This window comes from Lissotriton vulgaris, chromosome 7, assembly GCF_964263255.1.
Source record: "Lissotriton vulgaris chromosome 7, aLisVul1.2, whole genome shotgun sequence".
Lineage (NCBI taxonomy): Eukaryota > Metazoa > Chordata > Amphibia > Caudata > Salamandridae > Lissotriton > Lissotriton vulgaris.
In genome coordinates, this window is record NC_141695.1 from 1,759,526,815 (window position 1) to 1,759,546,178 (window position 19,364).

Here is a 19,364-nt window from a genome sequence, read left to right on the forward strand (position 1 = left end):
CAAATGTTCAGAGTTCAAAGGAGTCTTTTCAGTAGGAGAGTCAGAGTTCGGAGTGTCAGTAATCAATTCGGCATCGCTGAAAGGGATGAACTTTGGCGTGTGTTCAAATTCGGAGGCACCAATTCCCTTCTTCACCCAGTCGTCGTAAGGAAGTGGTAGAGGCACACGTTTGACATGAGATGCATGAATCCAGTGCTTGCGACCAGCTACACGAACAGCGGTTCTCGTCGCAAGCAGGACCTGGAAGGGGCCAACAAACTTCGGTTGAAGGTTCTTTGTCCTCGCAAAATTTCTGACCACAACGTGGTCGCCGGGTTTCAGCTGATGCCCTGGACTCTCCGGAGGCTTTGGCAATGCATCGAAAACCTGTTGGTGAATAAGACTCAATTTAGCAGTCAAGTCGTAAAGGTAATCGATCAACATAGGATATTCTAGAGAACAAAACTCCTTTGGCCTAGGCACACCCCAAATATTTGCCGGACGGCCGAAAACAATTTCATAGGGGCTAAGCCCCACTCTAGAATGTACAGTTGCTCTCGTTGATAACAAAGCCAAGGGGAGTGCGTCTGGCCAGGATAAACCCGTGGATGCCTGTATTTTAGCTAGTTTTAGTTTGAGGGTGCCATTGTAACCCTCAACTAAACCAGCAGACTGGGGATGGTTTGCACTGTGAAACTTCTGTTTGATGCCCAGACCGGCACACACACTCTGCATAACTTTCCCTATAAACTCACTTCCGTTATCTGACCATACAATCCGAGGCATGCCATACCTAGGGAAATTTTCTTTGAGAAGAATTTTGGCAGTTGATAGGGCAGTATTGTCCTTTAGTGGATAAGCTTCGATCCATCTGGAAAAAGCACAGACTACCACCAGGACATATTTTAGATTATTACAGCGATCCATGTGTATGAAATCTAGCTGAATCACTGCAAAGGGGCAGGAAGGAGGAGCGAAGTGACCAGCAGGAGTTAGGGTTCCCTTGCCAGGATTATGCATCAGGCATAACATACAATTTTTCACCACTCTCTCTGCACATTTACTAATCCCATCATTCTTCCATACTGGAGCCAACATCTTACAAATTCCTTTAGAGCTTATATGCGCTACTCCATGCTCCATCGTCACCACTGCAAGTACATACGCATCAGGCAACATCCAACGCTGTTGTTCTGACAAGTCAATCCAACACCCACTCGAATCCAACTTGCCCGTACTTTCTCTCCATGCACGTTTTTCCTCCTCAGTTGCCTCTTTCTGAATTTCTTTCACACTTTCTACTGTATCCTCACACATTCCAGACTCAGAAATCCATCTTGCAGACGTAGCAACATACATTCTACTCATCATATTTCTAGCTGTCTGTTTAGCAGTTTCATCAGCAAAAGCATTCCCACGACCAACATCATCCGTGATTGCTTTATGAGCACTGCATTTCACAATTGCAACTTCAGTCGGCAAGGTTAGAGATTCCAACAGGTCGTTAACTAGCTGACCATGTTGAATCTTAGTCCCATGGGACGTAATGAAACCTCTTTCTTTCCACAAACGGCCAAAACTATGGGCCACGCCAAATGCGTACTGACTATCTGTGAACACATTCACTCTCTTTCCCTTAGCTAAAACACACGCTCTTGTTAGAGCTATCAATTCTGCAGCTTGGGCAGAATTCTGACTCACTCTTGCAGTCTCCACAATCGTCTTCAAAGTTGTTACTGCGTAAGCAGCAGTCACATCACCATTCTCCAATTTAAAACATGACCCATCCACATACAACGTGCCATCTGGATCTGACAATGGAGTGTCTTTTAAATCAATTCTTCCTTTTGTCTCTTTCTCCGTTCTAAAACAACAATCATGAGGCTCGGAATCACTCGACTCTTGATTAGCCGGCAACAGCGTTGCTGGATTCAATACATTACATCTTTTGATCTGAATATGACTCGCTAGCAATGTCAGCTCGTAACCAGATAATCTCGCACTGGTAAGGTGTTGTGTCTTGGTTCGGTTCATGAGTGTATCCACTGCATGAGGAACCATGACCACTAGCATGTTGTTCATCACCAAACCAGCAGATTGTCGAATGGAAGCCGCAGCTGCCGCTGTAGCTCTCAAACAACTAGGTAACGCTCTAGCTACCGGATCCAATGTTGATGAAAAATACGCACAAGGGCGTTGTTTATCACCAAATTTCTGTGTCAGAACACTCAACGCGCAACCTTCTCTCTCGTGAACATAGAGCGTGAATGGCTTACTGTAATCAGGTGTACCCAATACAGGAGCTGAACACAATGCTTTTCGTAACTCAGTAAAACTCTCCTGACATTCATCAGACCATGGCACCGGACTCGGAACATTTTTCCCAGTCAAAGCTACCAACGGTTTTGCTAAAAGAGAAAAATTTGGGATCCACTGCCTACAGTAAGAGGTAATACCTAGAAAGGCACGTACTTCTCTCTGTGTGCGGGGAACACTCATTTGCGTAATTGCTTTTATTCTTTCTGGGGTCAACTTCCTTCCCTCCTTTGACAAGAGATGACCTAGGTAGGTCACTTCTTGGCAGCAGTATTGCATTTTTGAAGGTGATACCTTGTTATTCAAATTAGACAAATGATGCAATAACGAAATCGTAGCCGCTTTGCAAGTTTCCTTGTCATCGGCAGCCACTAGAAGATCATCTACATACTGCACTAAAGCAGAACCTGGAGGAAGGACAAAGGAATCTAACTGACTTTTTAATGCCTGACTGTAAATAGATGGGCTCTCACAATAGCCTTGTGGAGCGCGTTTAAATCTGAAACTTCGACCTCCTAGACAGAAGCCGAAAATATCTCTGCTTTCCTCGGCTATCGGAATGCTGAAAAAGGCATTTTTCAAGTCGATGACTGAAAACCATGTTGCTGAAGCAGGAATCAATGTTAACAAGGCAGTAATGTCTGGAACCACAGGAAACTGCGGGACCACAATCTTATTAACTTCTCTGAGGTCAATGACAAACCTATACACTGGAGGTTTTGTAGGATCAGTGCGTTTCAAAATCGGCAATACAGGACTGTTACAGACATTACCTCTAGTTTCTTCAACCACACCTTTCTTAATCAAATCTTGCACAATCAATAAAAGTGCACGTTCACCTTCACTAGATATTTTATATTGAGGAATTCGTGGGAATTTTACATTTGCTTTTAAAGTGACTACATATGGTGGTATTTCCAAAAGGCCTACATCATTAGGACCAGTCGCCCAAAGAGTATCAGGGAGTGAACGCAGCTCTGGTGGGAGTGCATCCATTGACAAGTACATCGGAGAGGTGATTCTTTTGCCCAATGTAAGCTGTACTCCTTCTGGAGAACAGTACAATGTCGCATATAGTCGTTTTAACAAGTCTAATCCAAGCAGATTTTCATTACAACCCGTCGTCAAAATCAGGGGTGCTTTCAATTGACACAGTCCAACAGAAATAGACAAAGGACCAGATATGGGGTTGTAAACAGGGGCGCCTGAAAAACCTACAGAAACATTTGTTAAGCCGGACAAAGGTGCGCCAGGGAGTTTCGCATGAATGATAGAACTTTTCGCTGCACCAGTATCCAACAGAAACGGTTCGACTACACCTGATGTTGCTACTGCGACATAAGGCCCACTCTGATCCACTGGAACTGATACTACTCCCTCTCTCTGTCCATGGCTGTCCTAGTACCCATTTTGCTGAAATCCCTCATCCACTTCACAATAGTCTTCAACAAGATATTGTTGAGATCTATTTTGCTGGGCAGACTGTCCATTTCGTTGATCAAAGTGATTGGAAGGATGATCATTCGTCTGTGGAGGCATAGCACCTCGTCCTCGACCTCTAGAATTCTGCACAAAACCACCACGACCTCTCTGAGCTGCTGCTGCATTATTTTGCGCTAAGATCGGACACACATTCTTGTAGTGACCCTCTTTCTTACAGTACGCACACTGGTTCCACTGATACTGAGGCCTAGGTGAACTATAATCTGTCCTTTGATACGAACCTTGCTGCGTATTAGTCTGATTCATGCGAGGCGGATACGCCTGTTGCAAAAGAACTTTAGTCTTTAAATCTTTCGTTTTCTTATCTGATTTCTCTTTCTCCTCTTTATCCCTATTTTCATAATACTGTGCAGTTGCAAGTATTTGCGCAGTTGTAGAGACAGCCCACGCACTTTCTGAATCCTTTAATTTATTGCATAACTCAGGTAACAAATTGTGCACAAATTTATCGACAAACAGTCTCTGTCCTCCTTCTGTGCTCATATCCTGTCCACTATGATCTACGAAAGTCTCTTCGAACCTCGTGAAAAAGTCGGAGACACTTTCGTCTTTCTTCTGCCTGCATGCGGACAACTTGTCCCAATTGACACGCAATGCGGGCATCAGAGTCTTCATTAAGTCGATTATCCTACCTGGAAGATTAGCAATTAGAGGTTCAGGTTTGGCACCACCTATTTGCTGACCATCCGCTGCAATGATAGCTGCCCAATCACCACCTAGGGCACCTGGATGATTCTCTTTACGAATTTTAGCCCAAATTGGTTGCGGAACCACATTGCCAAATAACATGTCAATGTCCGCTAAGTTCATTATACAAGCCTCAACTGTTTGCGTTAATTCTTTATAGTATCCGGCAGGATTTTTACGCGGATCTGGCAAGGCCTGCTTCACTGCTAGCACTTCGGCTCGCTTCCACGGAATGTGTATCCACACTCTCTGGAATTGCGCCGGAGCGGCTACAATACCATTCGGTGCATCAGCTTCCACAGCTTCGCGCCAAATTGGAGGAACCTCCCTCATTGGATATTGGCGAGTCTGCTTCATACTACTTTTCTCTAAGTCTCTCGGTGAACGAAGTGATGGATCATTTCTATAACTTAAAATCAGTTCCATTGCTTCTTTTATATTTTGACCTACTATCATTCCTGCAGCGAACTCTTTCTGAACTTTAATTAAGTCTTCTAAATTCGATTCAACATCATCTTCTTCTACTTCCTCACGTAAAAGCGAGCACATCTCGTCAAAGACATATCGTTGCGTTGGTTCATTCCACTGCATAAATGTATCTAGTACATCTCTCGTACTATATCTCCTACTCTTCGAAATCCATCTGAGAGCCGTGGAATCTAAAATCCCCCGTTCCTCAGTACTTGGAAGCTGACTACGTCTTTGTACGGAGTCAGAAGTAGGAGTCTTAATTAAGGTTTTATAGAAGGGAGATAGAATGTTAGAAACAGAATCAGTGATTCTTCGACGAACAGAAAGTGGAGTCAACATACTAGCGGATGCAGAGAACACAGTAGAAGTAGGAATAGACAACGGAACAGTAGGTGTGAGTGATATAGGTATAGGTAGAGAAGTCGGCACCCCAGGAAGAGGAGGTGCCGAAGGGACATTCACATTGACCACAGGAGGTACAGGAACTTGATTATGAGGGGCGGGAGCAGGAATACCAGGTTGTCCAGCAACCGGCAACTGAACATTCTGTACAGGTGGAGCCACAATACCCTGTGCATACGGTGGAGGTGATCGTAACAAATAAGACAACAGAGGATCGTTTTCGGGGTCCTCCAGTATCTTAGCTGTTTTCGATGGCAAGGCAGGGTAGCACTTGTCAATCGCCAAATTATGCTCTCTAATGGCCACCTCTACAGCCTTTTCACACTCGTTAACTTGCAGCTGCTTAGTCGCCTGCTCTAAAGTCAACTCTTCTTGCTCTTTCTGTTCTTTCTTCAACCTCTTAATTTCTCTCTGTTTGGATTCTTTTCGCCAGTAACGGAAAGAATCAAACATTGCCGGCCGGGCTTTCTTCCTAAACAATTTCGCTTCTAAATTGTCGAGGATCTCGGGTTCAAAACTACCATGCAGTGGCCAACTAAGGACACCATCCTTCTCAGTGTATCGGACCCACACCTCATTATAAGATATAGGACCCACACCATGCTTACAGTACAAATCATATAGGGGAGTCCCAATCGGAGGAACCAGACATGAGTCCTCCAATCGTGAATCACTGTTGCAACCGAAACAAGACAACATACAATTTCTCCGACTTACCATTTTTCAGTCCGGAACACAAAACAAACAAAACAAGAAACAGATATGTGCACCTGAACCAAGAACTTAGGCCTACCAAAAGCGAACTGATGTATCGATACCCAAACTAAACCAAATAGATTATCGTAACTAGAACAACCAATGATAATCTTACGAAACCAAACCAAACCAAGAACTAAAAAGGATTTTAACAACCCTCACGAAATAACCAACTAGCAACCACTAAATACTTAACTGAGGCACTGAAGACGTCACCAAGGAGAAACGCGTCACGTTTCGCTGTACTAAGGACTGCACCTCGGGTCCAAGACAGGGCGACGGTCAAGGCAACGGCCCACTGCAGCCGTCCTGAACGGGAACCCTCGTGGAAGAGAACTTCGGGCCACTTTTGCGATATGCCGGGATCGATGAAGTGGGGCGCCTCCCTCAGGAATCTTCACACGAAGCTTCTCGAACTCTTCAGGCTTTTGGACCGGTACCGAATGACGTCGCCCCACGTTGGGCGCCAATTGGAGTTCTGGACTTTTTGGTTCCGTCCAGAGGTGTCAGGGAACAACACCCGAAGATCCCGGAGTTCCACCTGCCTTGGTGCACAAATGAACAGAAACACGGGCTTCTCGATGGTGGCGTCAAAGACCAAAGGTTTATTACTGCAGGGACACAGAAGTCACAGAAACTACGCATGGGCAGAATCTAGGAGCCTGTTCGATTTGTACAAAGAGGGTTGCTCCTTATATACTGAATTTTAAGCTGGAGGCAAATTCTTTACATGTAATACATTCCCAAAACCTTTGTGTCTAAAACAATAAATATTTGGCGTTACACAGGAACCGTCGATAATATCTGATGCCAAACATCTACGAAGAGGGGTTCCCACTAGTTCATCACAATCCCTTGTCAATATTGCATTCAAGAGCCGGACCGCCTCATCGTAAATTTCGTTACCTCCCCCTAATAAAGATTCAGAAAGAAAGGAACGGAGCCAGGTGTGGAAGATAGAAAAGTGGGATAAGAGATGTTTGTGGGTCGTAAATGGGCAAGGCTACCGGCTTCGGCCGCCTAATCGTGATCAGGACAATGGACGCGAAGACCAGTTTAGCAGGACTGGCCTCGGGCAGAGGAGGCAGCCTTTGTCGAGTCATGCAGCTACAGCGTGATCTGGTTTAAGGTGCACGTGTCACGAAAGAGGTGAATCTCCGGCTAAGGCTACGTGTCCTTAATTGAAATGAAGTGATCAGAGGTTATTGCGTATGTGAGGGCAAGAAACACAAAATGGCTGCCATGATCTAAGATGGATGCCATGGGTAGATCAGAAACGTGTTTGTAACAGGAGTACTCTTGCTCGTAGCGTAGCGAAAACACCAGGATATACTAAATGGATCATTTGCGGTTCGCTGATACCAATATTATGTATTTCCGACAATATTGAAAACACGGGTTCAAATCGTCACGGAACCTCAGTACCTGGTTGGCAGGAGCCCAGGGCACACTCAGTCAAAGCACATCAGCAGTCAGAAAAAAAGTGTTGGCATGCCAATGCAAGAAAGATGGCACTTTCTCACACCCACCTCTGGATTATTGTGTACAGTTGTGTCACATCTCGCCTGGAGTGTTGGGCCCAACCTTAGAGGTCCCATCTCGGATGTAGTGTCCTGTGCTGCAATCCCCGGCTTCAGCACTCTGTCCTTCTCGAGAGACACCGCTGTGTGCGTGTTTATTGTGCAGCCCTAACAACAAGAGCTGCCTTTTCATGCGGTCACGGGTGTTGTGTGTTCCAGAGTGAGGTCTGAAGTGGAGTGCTGCACACAACTCTAGGGGTACTAATAGGAGAGCCGTGCCAAGTTCTGGGGGTGGCCTGGGGCACAATGGCGAGTCTAGAAGCTGCGTCTAGGCGCTCTGTCCAGTTCTGGAAGCCTTATCTCCACTCCTCACTGTCCAGTCCTGGGGACCACACCTGACTTGTTTTTGGAGCTCTGGAGGTCACTGCTGTGGTATTGCCAAAGTACTGCGCCTAGGTCTTAGGGCCACATCTGGACTCAGGCAAGATGGCAGAGTGAGCGCCTTCCCTCATTCTCAAGTTCAGAGTTTCTGGAAGAAGACAAGAGGTCGGGTTCAGTGAACATCCTCTTACGCCTTAACGCCCTTCAAAGCCCCTTCTTCAGGAGTAGTAGATGTTATATCACACCAGTAGCCATGCAGTATTCAAGACAAGTGTAAGTGTCTTCGCTCTTGGCTGGAATCCCTCCAAGCAGACGCTGTGTGGTGCCTGCATTCCCAAAGAGAGTGGGTAGTTTCTTCGTATTTAGTAGGATTTATAAAGCGCACACACAGATATAACGCGCCAGAGCAGGGGGCGGAGGAGCACAGAGGAGGTGGGGAGAGAGGGGGTGCATACACCACGAGAGATCAGCAGTTGGTCCTGCAGACCCTTCACTTGAAGCTATGGTGCTCTTTGCAGAGAAGGGTCTGCACCTTCTTCTTGAACAGCACACAGCCTCGATTCTCTCTCCACACCCGTGTAATTTCTAGCCCAGTCTCTTTTCCTGGCCTTCGCACACTGGGTTAATTATTTTTATGCCACAGTGACCAACTTCAAAGTAGACCAAAGATGGCAGTGATTGTTGAATATCTTTGAGTGGCATCTATCTTTGGCTGACAAAGGTACGGTCAACATATCAATCAATCAATCAATGACATTTATAGAGCGCGCTACATACCCGTAGGGTCTCAAGGCGCTGGGGGTGGGGGGGTGCCGCTACTGCTCGAACAGCCAGGTCTTCAGCTTCTTCCTGAAGGAGAGGTGGTCTTGGGTCAGGCGTAGGTCGGTCGGGAGGGAGTTCCAGGTCTTGGCGGCCAGGTAGGAGAAGGACCTTCCTCCAGTCGTCGCTCTTCGGATGCGGGGGACGGCGGCGAGGGCGTGGTTGGCTGATCGGAGGTGGCGTTTGGGAGCGTAGAAGTTGACTCGGCTGTTGAGGTAGCTCGGGCCTTGGTCGTGTAGGGCTTTGTGTGCGTGGGTGAGGAGGCGGAAGGTGATTCTTTTGTTGACGGGGAGCCAGTGAAGGTCTCTCAGGAGTCCGGAGATGTGGCTGGTTCGTGGGATGTCGAGGATGAGTCTGGCTGAGGCGTTCTGGATCCGCTGGAGTCTCTTCTGGAGCTTGGCGGTGGTACCGGCGTAGAGGGTGTTGCCGTAGTCCAGTCGGCTGATGACGAGGGCCTGGGTGACGGTCTTCTTGGTCTCGGTGGGGATCCACCAGAAGATCTTCCGTAGCATGCGTAGGATGTTGAAGCTCGCCGAGGAGACGTTGTTGACTTGCCTGGTCATGGAGAGGGAGGAGTCCAGGATGAAGCCCAGGTTGCGTGCATGGTCTGTCGGTTTGGGTGCGGTGCCCAGGGCGGGAGGCCACCAGGAGTCGTCCCAGGCGGAGGGTGAGGAGCCCAGGATGAGGACCTCCGTCTTGTCCGAGTTCAGTTTCAGGCGGCTGGTCGTCATCCACTCGGCTACCTCTTTCATCCCTTCGTGCAGGTTGGCTCTGGCGGCGGCGGGGTCGTTGGTCAGGGAGAGGATCAGCTGGGTGTCATAGTGCAGTCTTTACTTAAGATACCAAGGTAAACCTATGAAGGCAGGCGCAGAAGCGCCTCGAAGCACAGCTTTCCTTCCGTACTGCCGCCCTGTGCCTTGATTCGGGGTTAAAGCATCTCAGTGAATGGTTGTGGATCATTGTACTGTAAGTAAATTATGGTGGGGTTGAGGTTGTCTGGGGAGTAGGGAACTGGGCATTTATATTAGAATTCAGACTAGACATCTGCCCTCTAATTCGGGCCCATGCACTAGGGTAAACAAGCATAAAACATGCAATAGGTCTCGCCTTTGATTAAGTTGAAGCCATTTGCTTTGCTAATGGTACTGTATAGCAAAGCAAATGCCTTTAACTTAATGAAAGGCGAGACCTATTGCATTTTTAATGCGTGTTATAGGACTCTGGTGCAGATTACGATCTTGGTGGACAAGGCTACTTGTGACAGATGTGAACGATATCCCGTTCACCAAATTAAAATTCCATTATATCCTACGGCGGAGGGGGGGCATCCCGTCCGCCAAGAAGGGAACCGGGCCCCCAGCTCACAGCCAATCAGTAAAACATAGTACTACAGTTTGTTTTTTAGTTACCGATCTAAAGGTTTCTCCTTTTCCTGCAGCCCAGCGTGTGAAAGTGCGGGACGAGGTCACTGGCTTCGTGGGCCAGGATGTGACGTTGCCCTGCACCCTCCCTATCGATGACCCCAGTATTAAGATAACCCAGGTGACGTGGCTGAGGGAAGCTGGGGGCAAGAAGACCATCGTGGCGGTGTACAACCCGTCCTTCGGGACCAACCTGCCCATCAAGCACATCGCCTTCCTGCAGCCTTCGCTGACCGAGCCCACCCTGGTCATCACCGGCCTCCAGATGGCCGACGAGGGCGCCTACACCTGCGAGTTTGCCACTTACCCCAATGGCAACGAAGAGGGCACAACCAAGCTGGTCCTGCTGGGTGAGTACCTAAGGGGCTGTGGTAGCTGGGCATTTTGGGTGGTGCAAGGGGCGGCTTGTTGCTCGTCTCTCGCTTGTGTATAGGGTGGTGTTCCCTGTCCGCCGACTGAACATGTTTCAGCACTGGGGTGACATGTTGCTTGTCTCTTGCTTGTTCATAGTGTAACGTGTTCCTTGTCCACCTGAGTGAACAATTTTGAGCACTGGGGTGAGTTCTTGCTCGTCTATGGTGGTTATCTGTTGCCTTTTGGTGCGTAATGGTATCGCTGGTTGCTTGTGCACAGGGGTGAGTTATTGCCTTCTTGAACAGAAGTAATTTATGGTTTTCCAGTGCACGGAGGTGATTAGTTCATCTTGTTGGTGATCTGTTGCTTGTTTGTGCTCATGGGTGGTGTTTCTTGCTTGTGTATAGGGCGATGTATTTCTTTTACACTTGAGTGAACATGTTTATGAACTGGGGTGATTTCTTGCTTGGTTGTGGCGGTGAACTTTTACATGCTTGTGCACAAAGGGTATTGTTGCTTGCTTGTGTATAGTGAGTTATTGTATTTTTCTGCATGGACCTGATTGGTTGATAGCTTGTGCATAGAAGTGATTTGATGTTAGTGCACCAGCAGGGTCTAATTATTTATATACTAAGAGAGGGGGCTGTGTTCATGAATGTTTCTCATACAGAACGCTAGACTTTGATTGCTGATGATGGTGCACTAGGACGCGATTGCCGCTAGTGCTCAAGGGTGGGATTGCTGCTAGTTCTCTAGGGTGGGATTACTACTAGTGCTCTAGGGCGGGATTTCTGCTAGAACACTAGGGAGGGATTCCTGCTAGTGCTCTAGGGCGGGATTGCTGCTAGTGCACTAGGGTGGGATTGCTCCTGGTGCACTAGGGAGGGACTGCTGCTGGTGCACTAGGGCAGGATTGCTGCTGGTGCACTAGGGAGGGATTGCTGCTAGTGCACTAGGGTGGGATTGCTCCTGGTGCACTAGGGAGGGACTGCTGCTGGTGCACTAGGGCAGGATTGCTGCTGGTGCACTAGGGCGGGATTCCACCTAGTACTCTAGGGTAGGATTGCTGCTGGTGCACTAGGGCAGGATTGCTGCTGGTGCACTGGGCAGGATTGCTGCTGGTGCACTAGGGCGGGATTGATGCTAGTGCTCTAGGGCGGGATTGCTGCCAGTGCACTAGGGTGGGTTTGCTGCCAGTTATCTAGTGTTGGATTGCTGCTAGTTATCTAGAGTTGGATTGCTGCTAGTGCTCTACGGTGGGATTGCTGCTAGTTCTCTAGGGTGAGATTGCTATTAGTTTTCTAGGTTGAGATTGCTGCTAGTGCTCTAGGGCGGGATTTCTGCTGGTGAACTAGGGCGGTATTGCTGCTAGTTATTTAGAGTTGGATTGCTGCTAGTTATCTAGGTTTGCATTGCTGCTAGTGCTCCAGGGTGGCATTGCTGCTAGTGCTCTAGGGTGCGATTGCTGCTAGTTCTCTAGGGTGGGATTGCTAATAGAGCTCTAGGGTGGGATTGCTGCTAATGCACTAGGGCAGGATTGCAGCTGGTGCACTAGGGTGGGATTACAGCTGGTGCACAAGGGTGGGATTGCTGCTGGTGCACAAGGGTGGCACTAGGGTGGGATTGTTGCAAGTGCACTAGGGCAGGATTGCTGCTAGTGCTCTAGGGCGGATTGCTGCTGGTGCTGTAGGGTGGGATTGTTGCTGGTGCACTAGGGTGGGATTGCTGCTAGCGCTTTAGGGCGGGATTCCAGCTAGCGCTCTAGGGCAGGATCCCTGCTACTGTTCTAGGGCGGGATTCCGGCTACTGCTCTAGGGCCGGATTCCTGCTGGTGCACTAGGGCGAGATTCCGACTAGTTCTCTAGGGCGGGATCCCTGCTAGTGCTTTAGGGCGAAATTGCTGCTAGTGCACTAGGGTGGGATTGCTGCTATTGCACTAGGGCAGGCCTGCTGCTGGTGCACTAGGGCAGGATTGCTGCCGGTGCACTAGGGTGGGATTGCTGCTGGAGCACTAGGGTTGGATTGCTGCCAGTTATCTAGGGTTGGATTGCTGCTAGTTATCTAGGGTTGGATTGCTGATAGTGCTCTAGGGTGGGATCACTGCTAGTTCTCTAGGGTGGGATTGCTATTAGTTCTCTAGGGTGAGATTGCTGCTAGTGCTCTAGGGCGGGATTTCTGCTGGTGCACTAGGGCGGGATTGCTGTTAGTTATTTAGGGTTGTTTGGCTGCTAGTTATCTAGGTTTTGATTGCTGCTAATGCTCCAGGGTAGCATTGCTGCTAGTGCTCTAGGGTGGGATTGCTGCTGGTGTACTAGGGCAGGATTGCTGCTCATGCACTGGGCAGGATTGCTGCTGGTGCACTAGGGCGGGATTGCTGCTAGTGCACTAGGGTTGGATTGCTGCCAGTTATCTAGGGTTGGATTGCTGCTAGTTATCTAGGGTTGGATTGCTGCTAGTGCTCTAGGGTGGGATTGCTGCTAGTTCTCTAGGGTGGGATTGCTATTAGTTCTCCAGGGCAAGATTGCTGCTAGTGCTCTAGGGCGCGATTTCTGCTGGTTTACTATGGCGGGATTGCTGCTAGTTATTTAGGGTTGGATCTCTGCTAGTTATCTAGGTTTTGATTGCTGCTAGTGCTCCAGGGTGGCATTGCTGCTAGTGCTCTAGGGTGGGATTGCTAATAGATCTCTAGGGTGGGATTGCTGCTAATGCACTAGGGCAGGATTGCTGCGAGTGCTCTAGGGCGGGATTGCTGCTGGTGCTGTAGGGTGGGATTGCTGCTGGTGCACTAGGGTGGGATTGCTGCTAGCGCTTTAGGGCGGGATTCCAGCTAGCGCTCTAGGGCGGGATTTCTGCTACTGTTCTAGGGCGGGATTCCGGCTAGTGCTCTAGGGCGGGATTCCTGCTGGTGCACCAGGGTGAGATTCCTGCTAGTTCTCTAGGGCGGGATCCCTGCTAGTGCTTTAGGGCGACATTGCTGCTAGTGTACTAGGGTGGGATTGCTGCTGGTGCACTAGGGCAGGATTGCTGCTGGTGCACTAGGGCAGGATTGCTGCCAGTGCACTAGGGCGGGATTGCTGCTGGAGCACTAGGGTTGGATTGCTGCCAGTTATCTAGGGTTGGATTGCTGCTAGTTATCTAGGGTTGGATTGATGCTAGTGCTCTAGGGTGGGATCGCTGCTAGTTCTCTAGGGTGGGATTGCTATTAGTTCTCTAGGGTGAGATTGCTGCTAGTGCTCTAGGGCGGGATTTCTGCTGGTGCACTAGGGCGGGATTGCTGTTAGTTATTTAGGGTTGGATGGCTGCTAGTTATCTAGGTTTTGATTGCTGCTAGTGCTCCAGGGTAGCATTGCTGCTAGTGCTCTAGGGTGGGATTGCTGCTGGTGTACTAGGGCAGGATTGCTGCTCATGCACTGGGCAGGATTGCTGCTGGTGCACTAGGGCGGGATTGTTGCTAGTGCACTAGGGTTGGATTGCTGCCAGTTATCTAGGGTTGGATTGCTGCTAGTTATCTAGGGTTGGATTGCTGCTAGTGCTCTAGGGTGGGATTGCTGCTAGTTCTCTAGGGTGGGATTGCTATTAGTTCTCTAGGGCGAGATTGCTGCTAGTGCTCTAGGGCGCGATTTCTGCTGGTTTACTATGGCGGGATTGCTGCTAGTTATTTAGGGTTGGATGGCTGCTAGTTATCTAGGTTTTGATTGCTGCTAGTGCTTCAGGGTGGCATTGCTGCTAGTGCTCTAGGGTGGGATTGCTAATAGATCTCTAGGGTGGGATTGCTGCTAATGCACTAGGGCAGGATTGCTGCTGATGCACTAGGGTGGGTTTGCTGCTGGTGCACAAGGTGGGATTGCTGCTGGTGCACAAGGGTGTCACTAGGGTGGGATTGCTGCAAGTGCACTAGGGCAGGATTGCTGCGAGTGCTCTAGGGCGGGATTGCTGCTGGTGCTGTAGGGTGGGATTGCTGCTGGTGCACTAGGGTGGGATTGCTGCTAGCGCTTTAGGGCGGGATTCCAGCTAGCGCTCTAGGGCGGGATTTCTGCTACTGTTTTAGGGCGGGATTCCGGTTAGTGCTCTAGGGCGGGATTCCTGCTGGTGCACCAGGGTGAGATTCCTGCTAGTTCTCTAGGGCGGGATTCCTGCTAGTGCTCTAGGAGAGGATTGCTGCTGGTGCACTAGGGCAGGATTGCTGCTGGTGCAGTAGGGCGGGATTGCTGCTTGTTATCTAGGGTTGGATGGCTGCTAGTTATCTAGTGTTGGATTGCTGCTAGTGCTCTAGGGTGGGATTGTCGATGGTTCTCCAGGGTGGGATTGCTGCTAGTGCCCTAGGGTGGGATTGCTGCTAGTTCTCTAGGGTGGGATTGCTATTAGTTCTCTAGGGTGGGATTGCTGCTAGTGCTCGAGGGCGGGATTTCTGCTAGTGCACTAGGGTGGGATTTCTGCTAGTGCACTAGGGCGGCATTGCTGCTGGTGCACTAGGGCTGGATTGCTGCTGGTGCACAAGGGTGGGATTGCTGCTGGTGCACAAGTGGGCCAGTAGAGTGGGATTGCTGCTGGTGCACTAGGGCGGGATTGCTGCTAGTGCTCTAGGCCATGATTGCTGCTGGTGCTGTAGGGTGGGATTGCTGCTGGTACACAAGTGTGGCACTAGGGTGGGATTGCTGCTGGTGCACTAGGGTGGAATTGCAGCTAGCGCTCTATGGCGGGATTCCTGCTAGCGCTCTAGGGCGGGATTCCTGCTAGTGCTCTAGGGCGGTTATCCTGCTTGTGCACTAGGGTGGGATTCCTGCTAGTGCTCTAGGGCGGGATTGCTGCTAGTGCTCTAGGGCGGGATTCCTGCAGGTGCACTAGGGGGGGATTGCTGTTGGTGCACTAGGGTGGGATTGCTGCTGGTGCACCAGGGCGGGATTGCTGCTGTGCAGTAGGGCGGGATTGCTGCTGGTGCAATAGGACGGGATTGCTGATGGTGCACTAGGGCGGGATTGCTGCTGGTGCTCTAGGGCGGGATTGCTGCTGGTACTCTAGGGCGGGATTGCTGCTGGTGCTCCAGGGTTGGATTTCTACTAGTGTACAAGGGTGAAACTAGGGCGGGATTGCTGCTGGTGCTTTAGGGTGGGATTGCTGCTGGTGCACAAGGGTGGCACTAGAGTGGGATTGCTGCTGGTGCTGTAGGGTAGGATTGCTGTTGTTGCACAAGGGTGGCACTAGGGTGGGATTGCTGTTGGTGCTCTAGGGCGGGATTGCTGCTGGTGCTCCAGGGCGGGATTGCTATTAGTTCTCTAGGGTGGGATTGATGCTTGTACTCTAGGGCGGGATTTCTGCTAGTGCACTAGGGCGGGATTGCTGCTAGTTATCTAGGGTTGGATTGCTGCTAGTGCTTTAGGGTGGGATTGCTGCTGGTGCACAAGGTTGGCACTAGGGTGGGATTGCTGTTGGCGCTCTAAGGTGGGATTGCTAGATGCTCTAGGGCAAGATTGGTGCTGGTGCTCCAGGGCGGGATCGCCTCTGGTGCTGTAGGTTGGCATTGCTGATAGTGCTCTAGGGTGGGATTGCTGCTAGTTCTCTAGGGTGGTATTGCTGTTAGTTCTCTAGGGTGGGATTTCTGCTAGTGCTCTAGGGCGGGATTTCTGCTAGTGCACTAGGGGGGATTGCTGCTAGTTATCTAGAGTTGGATTGCTGCTAGTTATCTAGGGTTGGATTGCTGCTAGTTCTCTAGGGTGGGATTGCTGCTAGTGCTCTGGGGTGGGATTTCTGCTAGTGCACTAGGGCGAGAATTCTGCTAGTGCACTAGGGCGAGATTTCTGCTAGTGCACTAGGGCAGGATTGCTGCTAGTGCTCTAGGGCAGAATTCCTTCTAGTGCTCCAGGGCGGGATTCCTACTAGTGCTCTAGGGTGGGAATCCTGCTAGTGCTCTAGGGTGGGATTCCTGATAGTGCACTAGGGCAGGATTGCTGCTGGAGCACTAGGGCGGGATTTCTGCTAGTGCTCTAGGGCGGGATTGCTGCTACTGTTCTAGGGTGGGATTGCTGCTGGTGCGCTAGGGTGTGATTGCTGCTGGTGCAATAGAGTGGGGTTGCTGCTGGTGCATTAGGGCGGGATTGCTGCTTATGCACTAGGGCGGTATTGCTGTTGGTGCACTATCGGGGGATGGTTGCTGGTGCACTAGGGTGGGATTACTGCTAGTTATCTAGGGTGGGATTGCTGCTTGTGCTCTAGTGCGGGATTTCCGCTAGTGAACTAGGGTGGGATTGCTGCTAGTTATCTATGGTTGGGTTGTTGCTAGTTATCAAGGGTTGGATTGCTGCTAATTATCTAGGGTTGGATTGCTGCTCGTTTTCTAGGGTTGGCTTGCTGCTAGAGCTCAAGGGTGGGATTGCTGCTAGTTCTCTAGGGTGATATTGCAGCTTGTTTTCTAGGGTGGGATTGCTATAAGTTCACTAGGGTGGGATTTCCGCTAGTGCTCTAGGGCGGGATTGCTACTGGTGCTCTAGGGCGGGATAGCTGCTGGTGCTCTAGGGCAGGATTGCTGCTGGTGCTCTAAGGCGGGATTGTTGCTGGTGCACTAGGGCAGGATTGCTGCTGGTGCTCTAGGGCCGGTTTGCTGCTGGTGCACTAGGGCGGGATTGTTGCTGGTGCTGTAGGGTGGGATTACTGCTGGTGCTGTAGGGCAGGATTGCTGCTAGTGCACTAGGGCAGGATTGCTGCTCGTGCTCTAGGGTGGGATTGCTGCTGGTGCTCGAGGGCGGGATTGCTGCTGGTGCTCGAGGGCGGGATTGCTGCTGGTGCTCCCGGGTGGGATTGCGGCTAGTGCACAAGGGTGGCACTAGCATGAGATTGCAGCTGGTGCTGTAGGGTGGGATTGCTGCTGGTTGTGTAGGGTGGGATTCCTGCTGGTGCTGTAGGGTGGGATTGCTGCTAGTGCACAAGAGTGGCACTAGGATGGGATTACTGCTGGTGCTCTAGGGCAGGATTGCTGCTGGTGCTTTAGGGCTTGATTGCTTCTGGTGCTCCAGGGTGGGTTGCTGCTGGTGCTGTAGGGTTGGATTACTGCTGGTTCTGTAGGGCGCGATTGCTGCTGGCGCACAAGGTTGGCACTAGGGTGGGATTGCTGCTGGTCCTGTAGGGTGGGATTGCTGCTGATGCATAAGGATGGCACTAGGGTGGCATTGTTGCTGGTGCTGTAAGGTGGGATTGCTGCTGGTGCTGTAGGGTGGGATTGCTGCTGGTGCACAAGGGTGGCACTGGGGTGGGATTGCTGTTGGTGCTCTAGGGTGGGATTGATGCTGGTGCTCCAGGGCGGGATAGCTATTAGTTCTCTAGAGTGGGTTTGCTGCTTGTGCTCTAGGGCGGGATTTTCGCTAGTGCACTAGGGCGGGAATGCTGCTAGTTATCTAGGGTTGGATTGCTTCTAGTTAGCAAGGTTGGATTGCTGCTAGTGCTCTAGGTTGGGATTGCTACTGGTGCTGTAGGGTAGGATTGCTGCTGTTGCACAAGGGTGGCACTAGGGTGGGATTGCTGCTTGTGTTCTAGGGCGGGATTTCCACTAGTGCACTAGGGCGGGAATGCTGCTAGTTATCTAGGGTTGGATTGCTTCTTGTTATCAAGGTTGGATTGCTGCTAGTGCTCTAGGTTGGGATTGCTACTGGTGCTGTAGGGTAGGATTGCTGCTGGTGCACAAGGGTGGCACTACGGTGGGATTGCTGTTGGTGCTGTAGGGTGGGATTGCTGCTTGTGCTTTAGGGTGGGATTGCTGTGAGTTCTCTAGTGGTATTGCTATTAGTTCTCTAGGGTGGGATTGCTGCTGTTGCTGTAGGGTGGGATTGCTGCTTGTGCTTTAGGGTGGGATTGCTGTGAGTTCTCTAGGTTGGGATTGCTTCTAGTGCTCTAGGGTGGGATTGCTGCTAGTGCTCTAGGGAGGGATTGCTGCTAATTCTCGAGTGTGGGATTGATATTAGATCTCTAGGGTGGGATTGCTGCTAGTACTCTAGGGCTGGATTTCTGCTAGTGCACTATGGTGGGATTTCGGCTAGTGCCCTAGGGCGGGATTGCTGCTAGTGCTCTAGGGTGGGATTCCTGCTAGTGCTCCAGGGCGGGATTCCTGCTAGTGCTCTATGGCTGGATTCCTACTAGTGCTCTAGGGCGGGATTCCTGCTGGTGCTCTCGGGCAGGATTGCTGCTAGTGCACTAGGGCGGGATTGCTGCTGGTGCAGTAGGGCGGGATTCCTGATAGTGCTTTAGGGTGGGATTGCTACTAGGTCTCTAGTGTGGGATTGCTATTAGTTCTTTAGGATGGGATTGCTGCTAGTACTCTAGGGTTGGAATGCTGCTAGTGCTATATTGTGGGATTGCTGCTAGTGCTCTCGGGAGGGATTGCTGCTAGTTCTCTAGTGTGGGATTGCTATTAGTTCTCTAGGGTGGGATTGCTGCTAGTACTCTAGTGTGGGATTGCTATTAGTTCTCTAGGGTGGGATTGCTGCTTGTACTCTAGGGCTGGATTTCTGCTAGTGCACTAGGGTGGGATTTCTGCTAGTGCACTATGGCGGGATTGCTGCTAGTGCTCTAGGGCGGGATTCCTGCTGGTGCTCCAGGGCGGGATTCCTGCTAGTGCTCTAGGGCGATATTCCTACTAGTGCTCTAGGGCGGTGTTAGACCTGTCAGCCCTAGGGTGGTCTTTCCCTGTTTTTTTCACCCTTGTCTCATTTTTTCCACCCTCTTTTTCGTTGTCCTTAGATCTCCGAGCGCCTTCCCATTGCTAATCAAT

The 19,364-nt window shown here is 50.3% G+C and overlaps 1 protein-coding gene across 4 annotated transcripts in view; it reads left to right on the forward strand.

Moving 5' to 3' along the window:
- LOC147706602 (poliovirus receptor-like) overlaps positions 1-19,364 on the forward strand; it is a 785,245-nt gene that overhangs the window by 607,542 nt on the left and 158,339 nt on the right. For all 4 annotated transcript variants that reach the window (XM_086933091.1, XM_086933089.1, XM_086933090.1 and 1 more), the window contains exon 4: positions 10,273-10,605. In XM_086933091.1, coding sequence (XP_086789217.1) covers positions 10,273-10,605 — 333 coding nt within the window. The remainder of the gene's footprint in view (positions 1-10,272; positions 10,606-19,364) is intronic.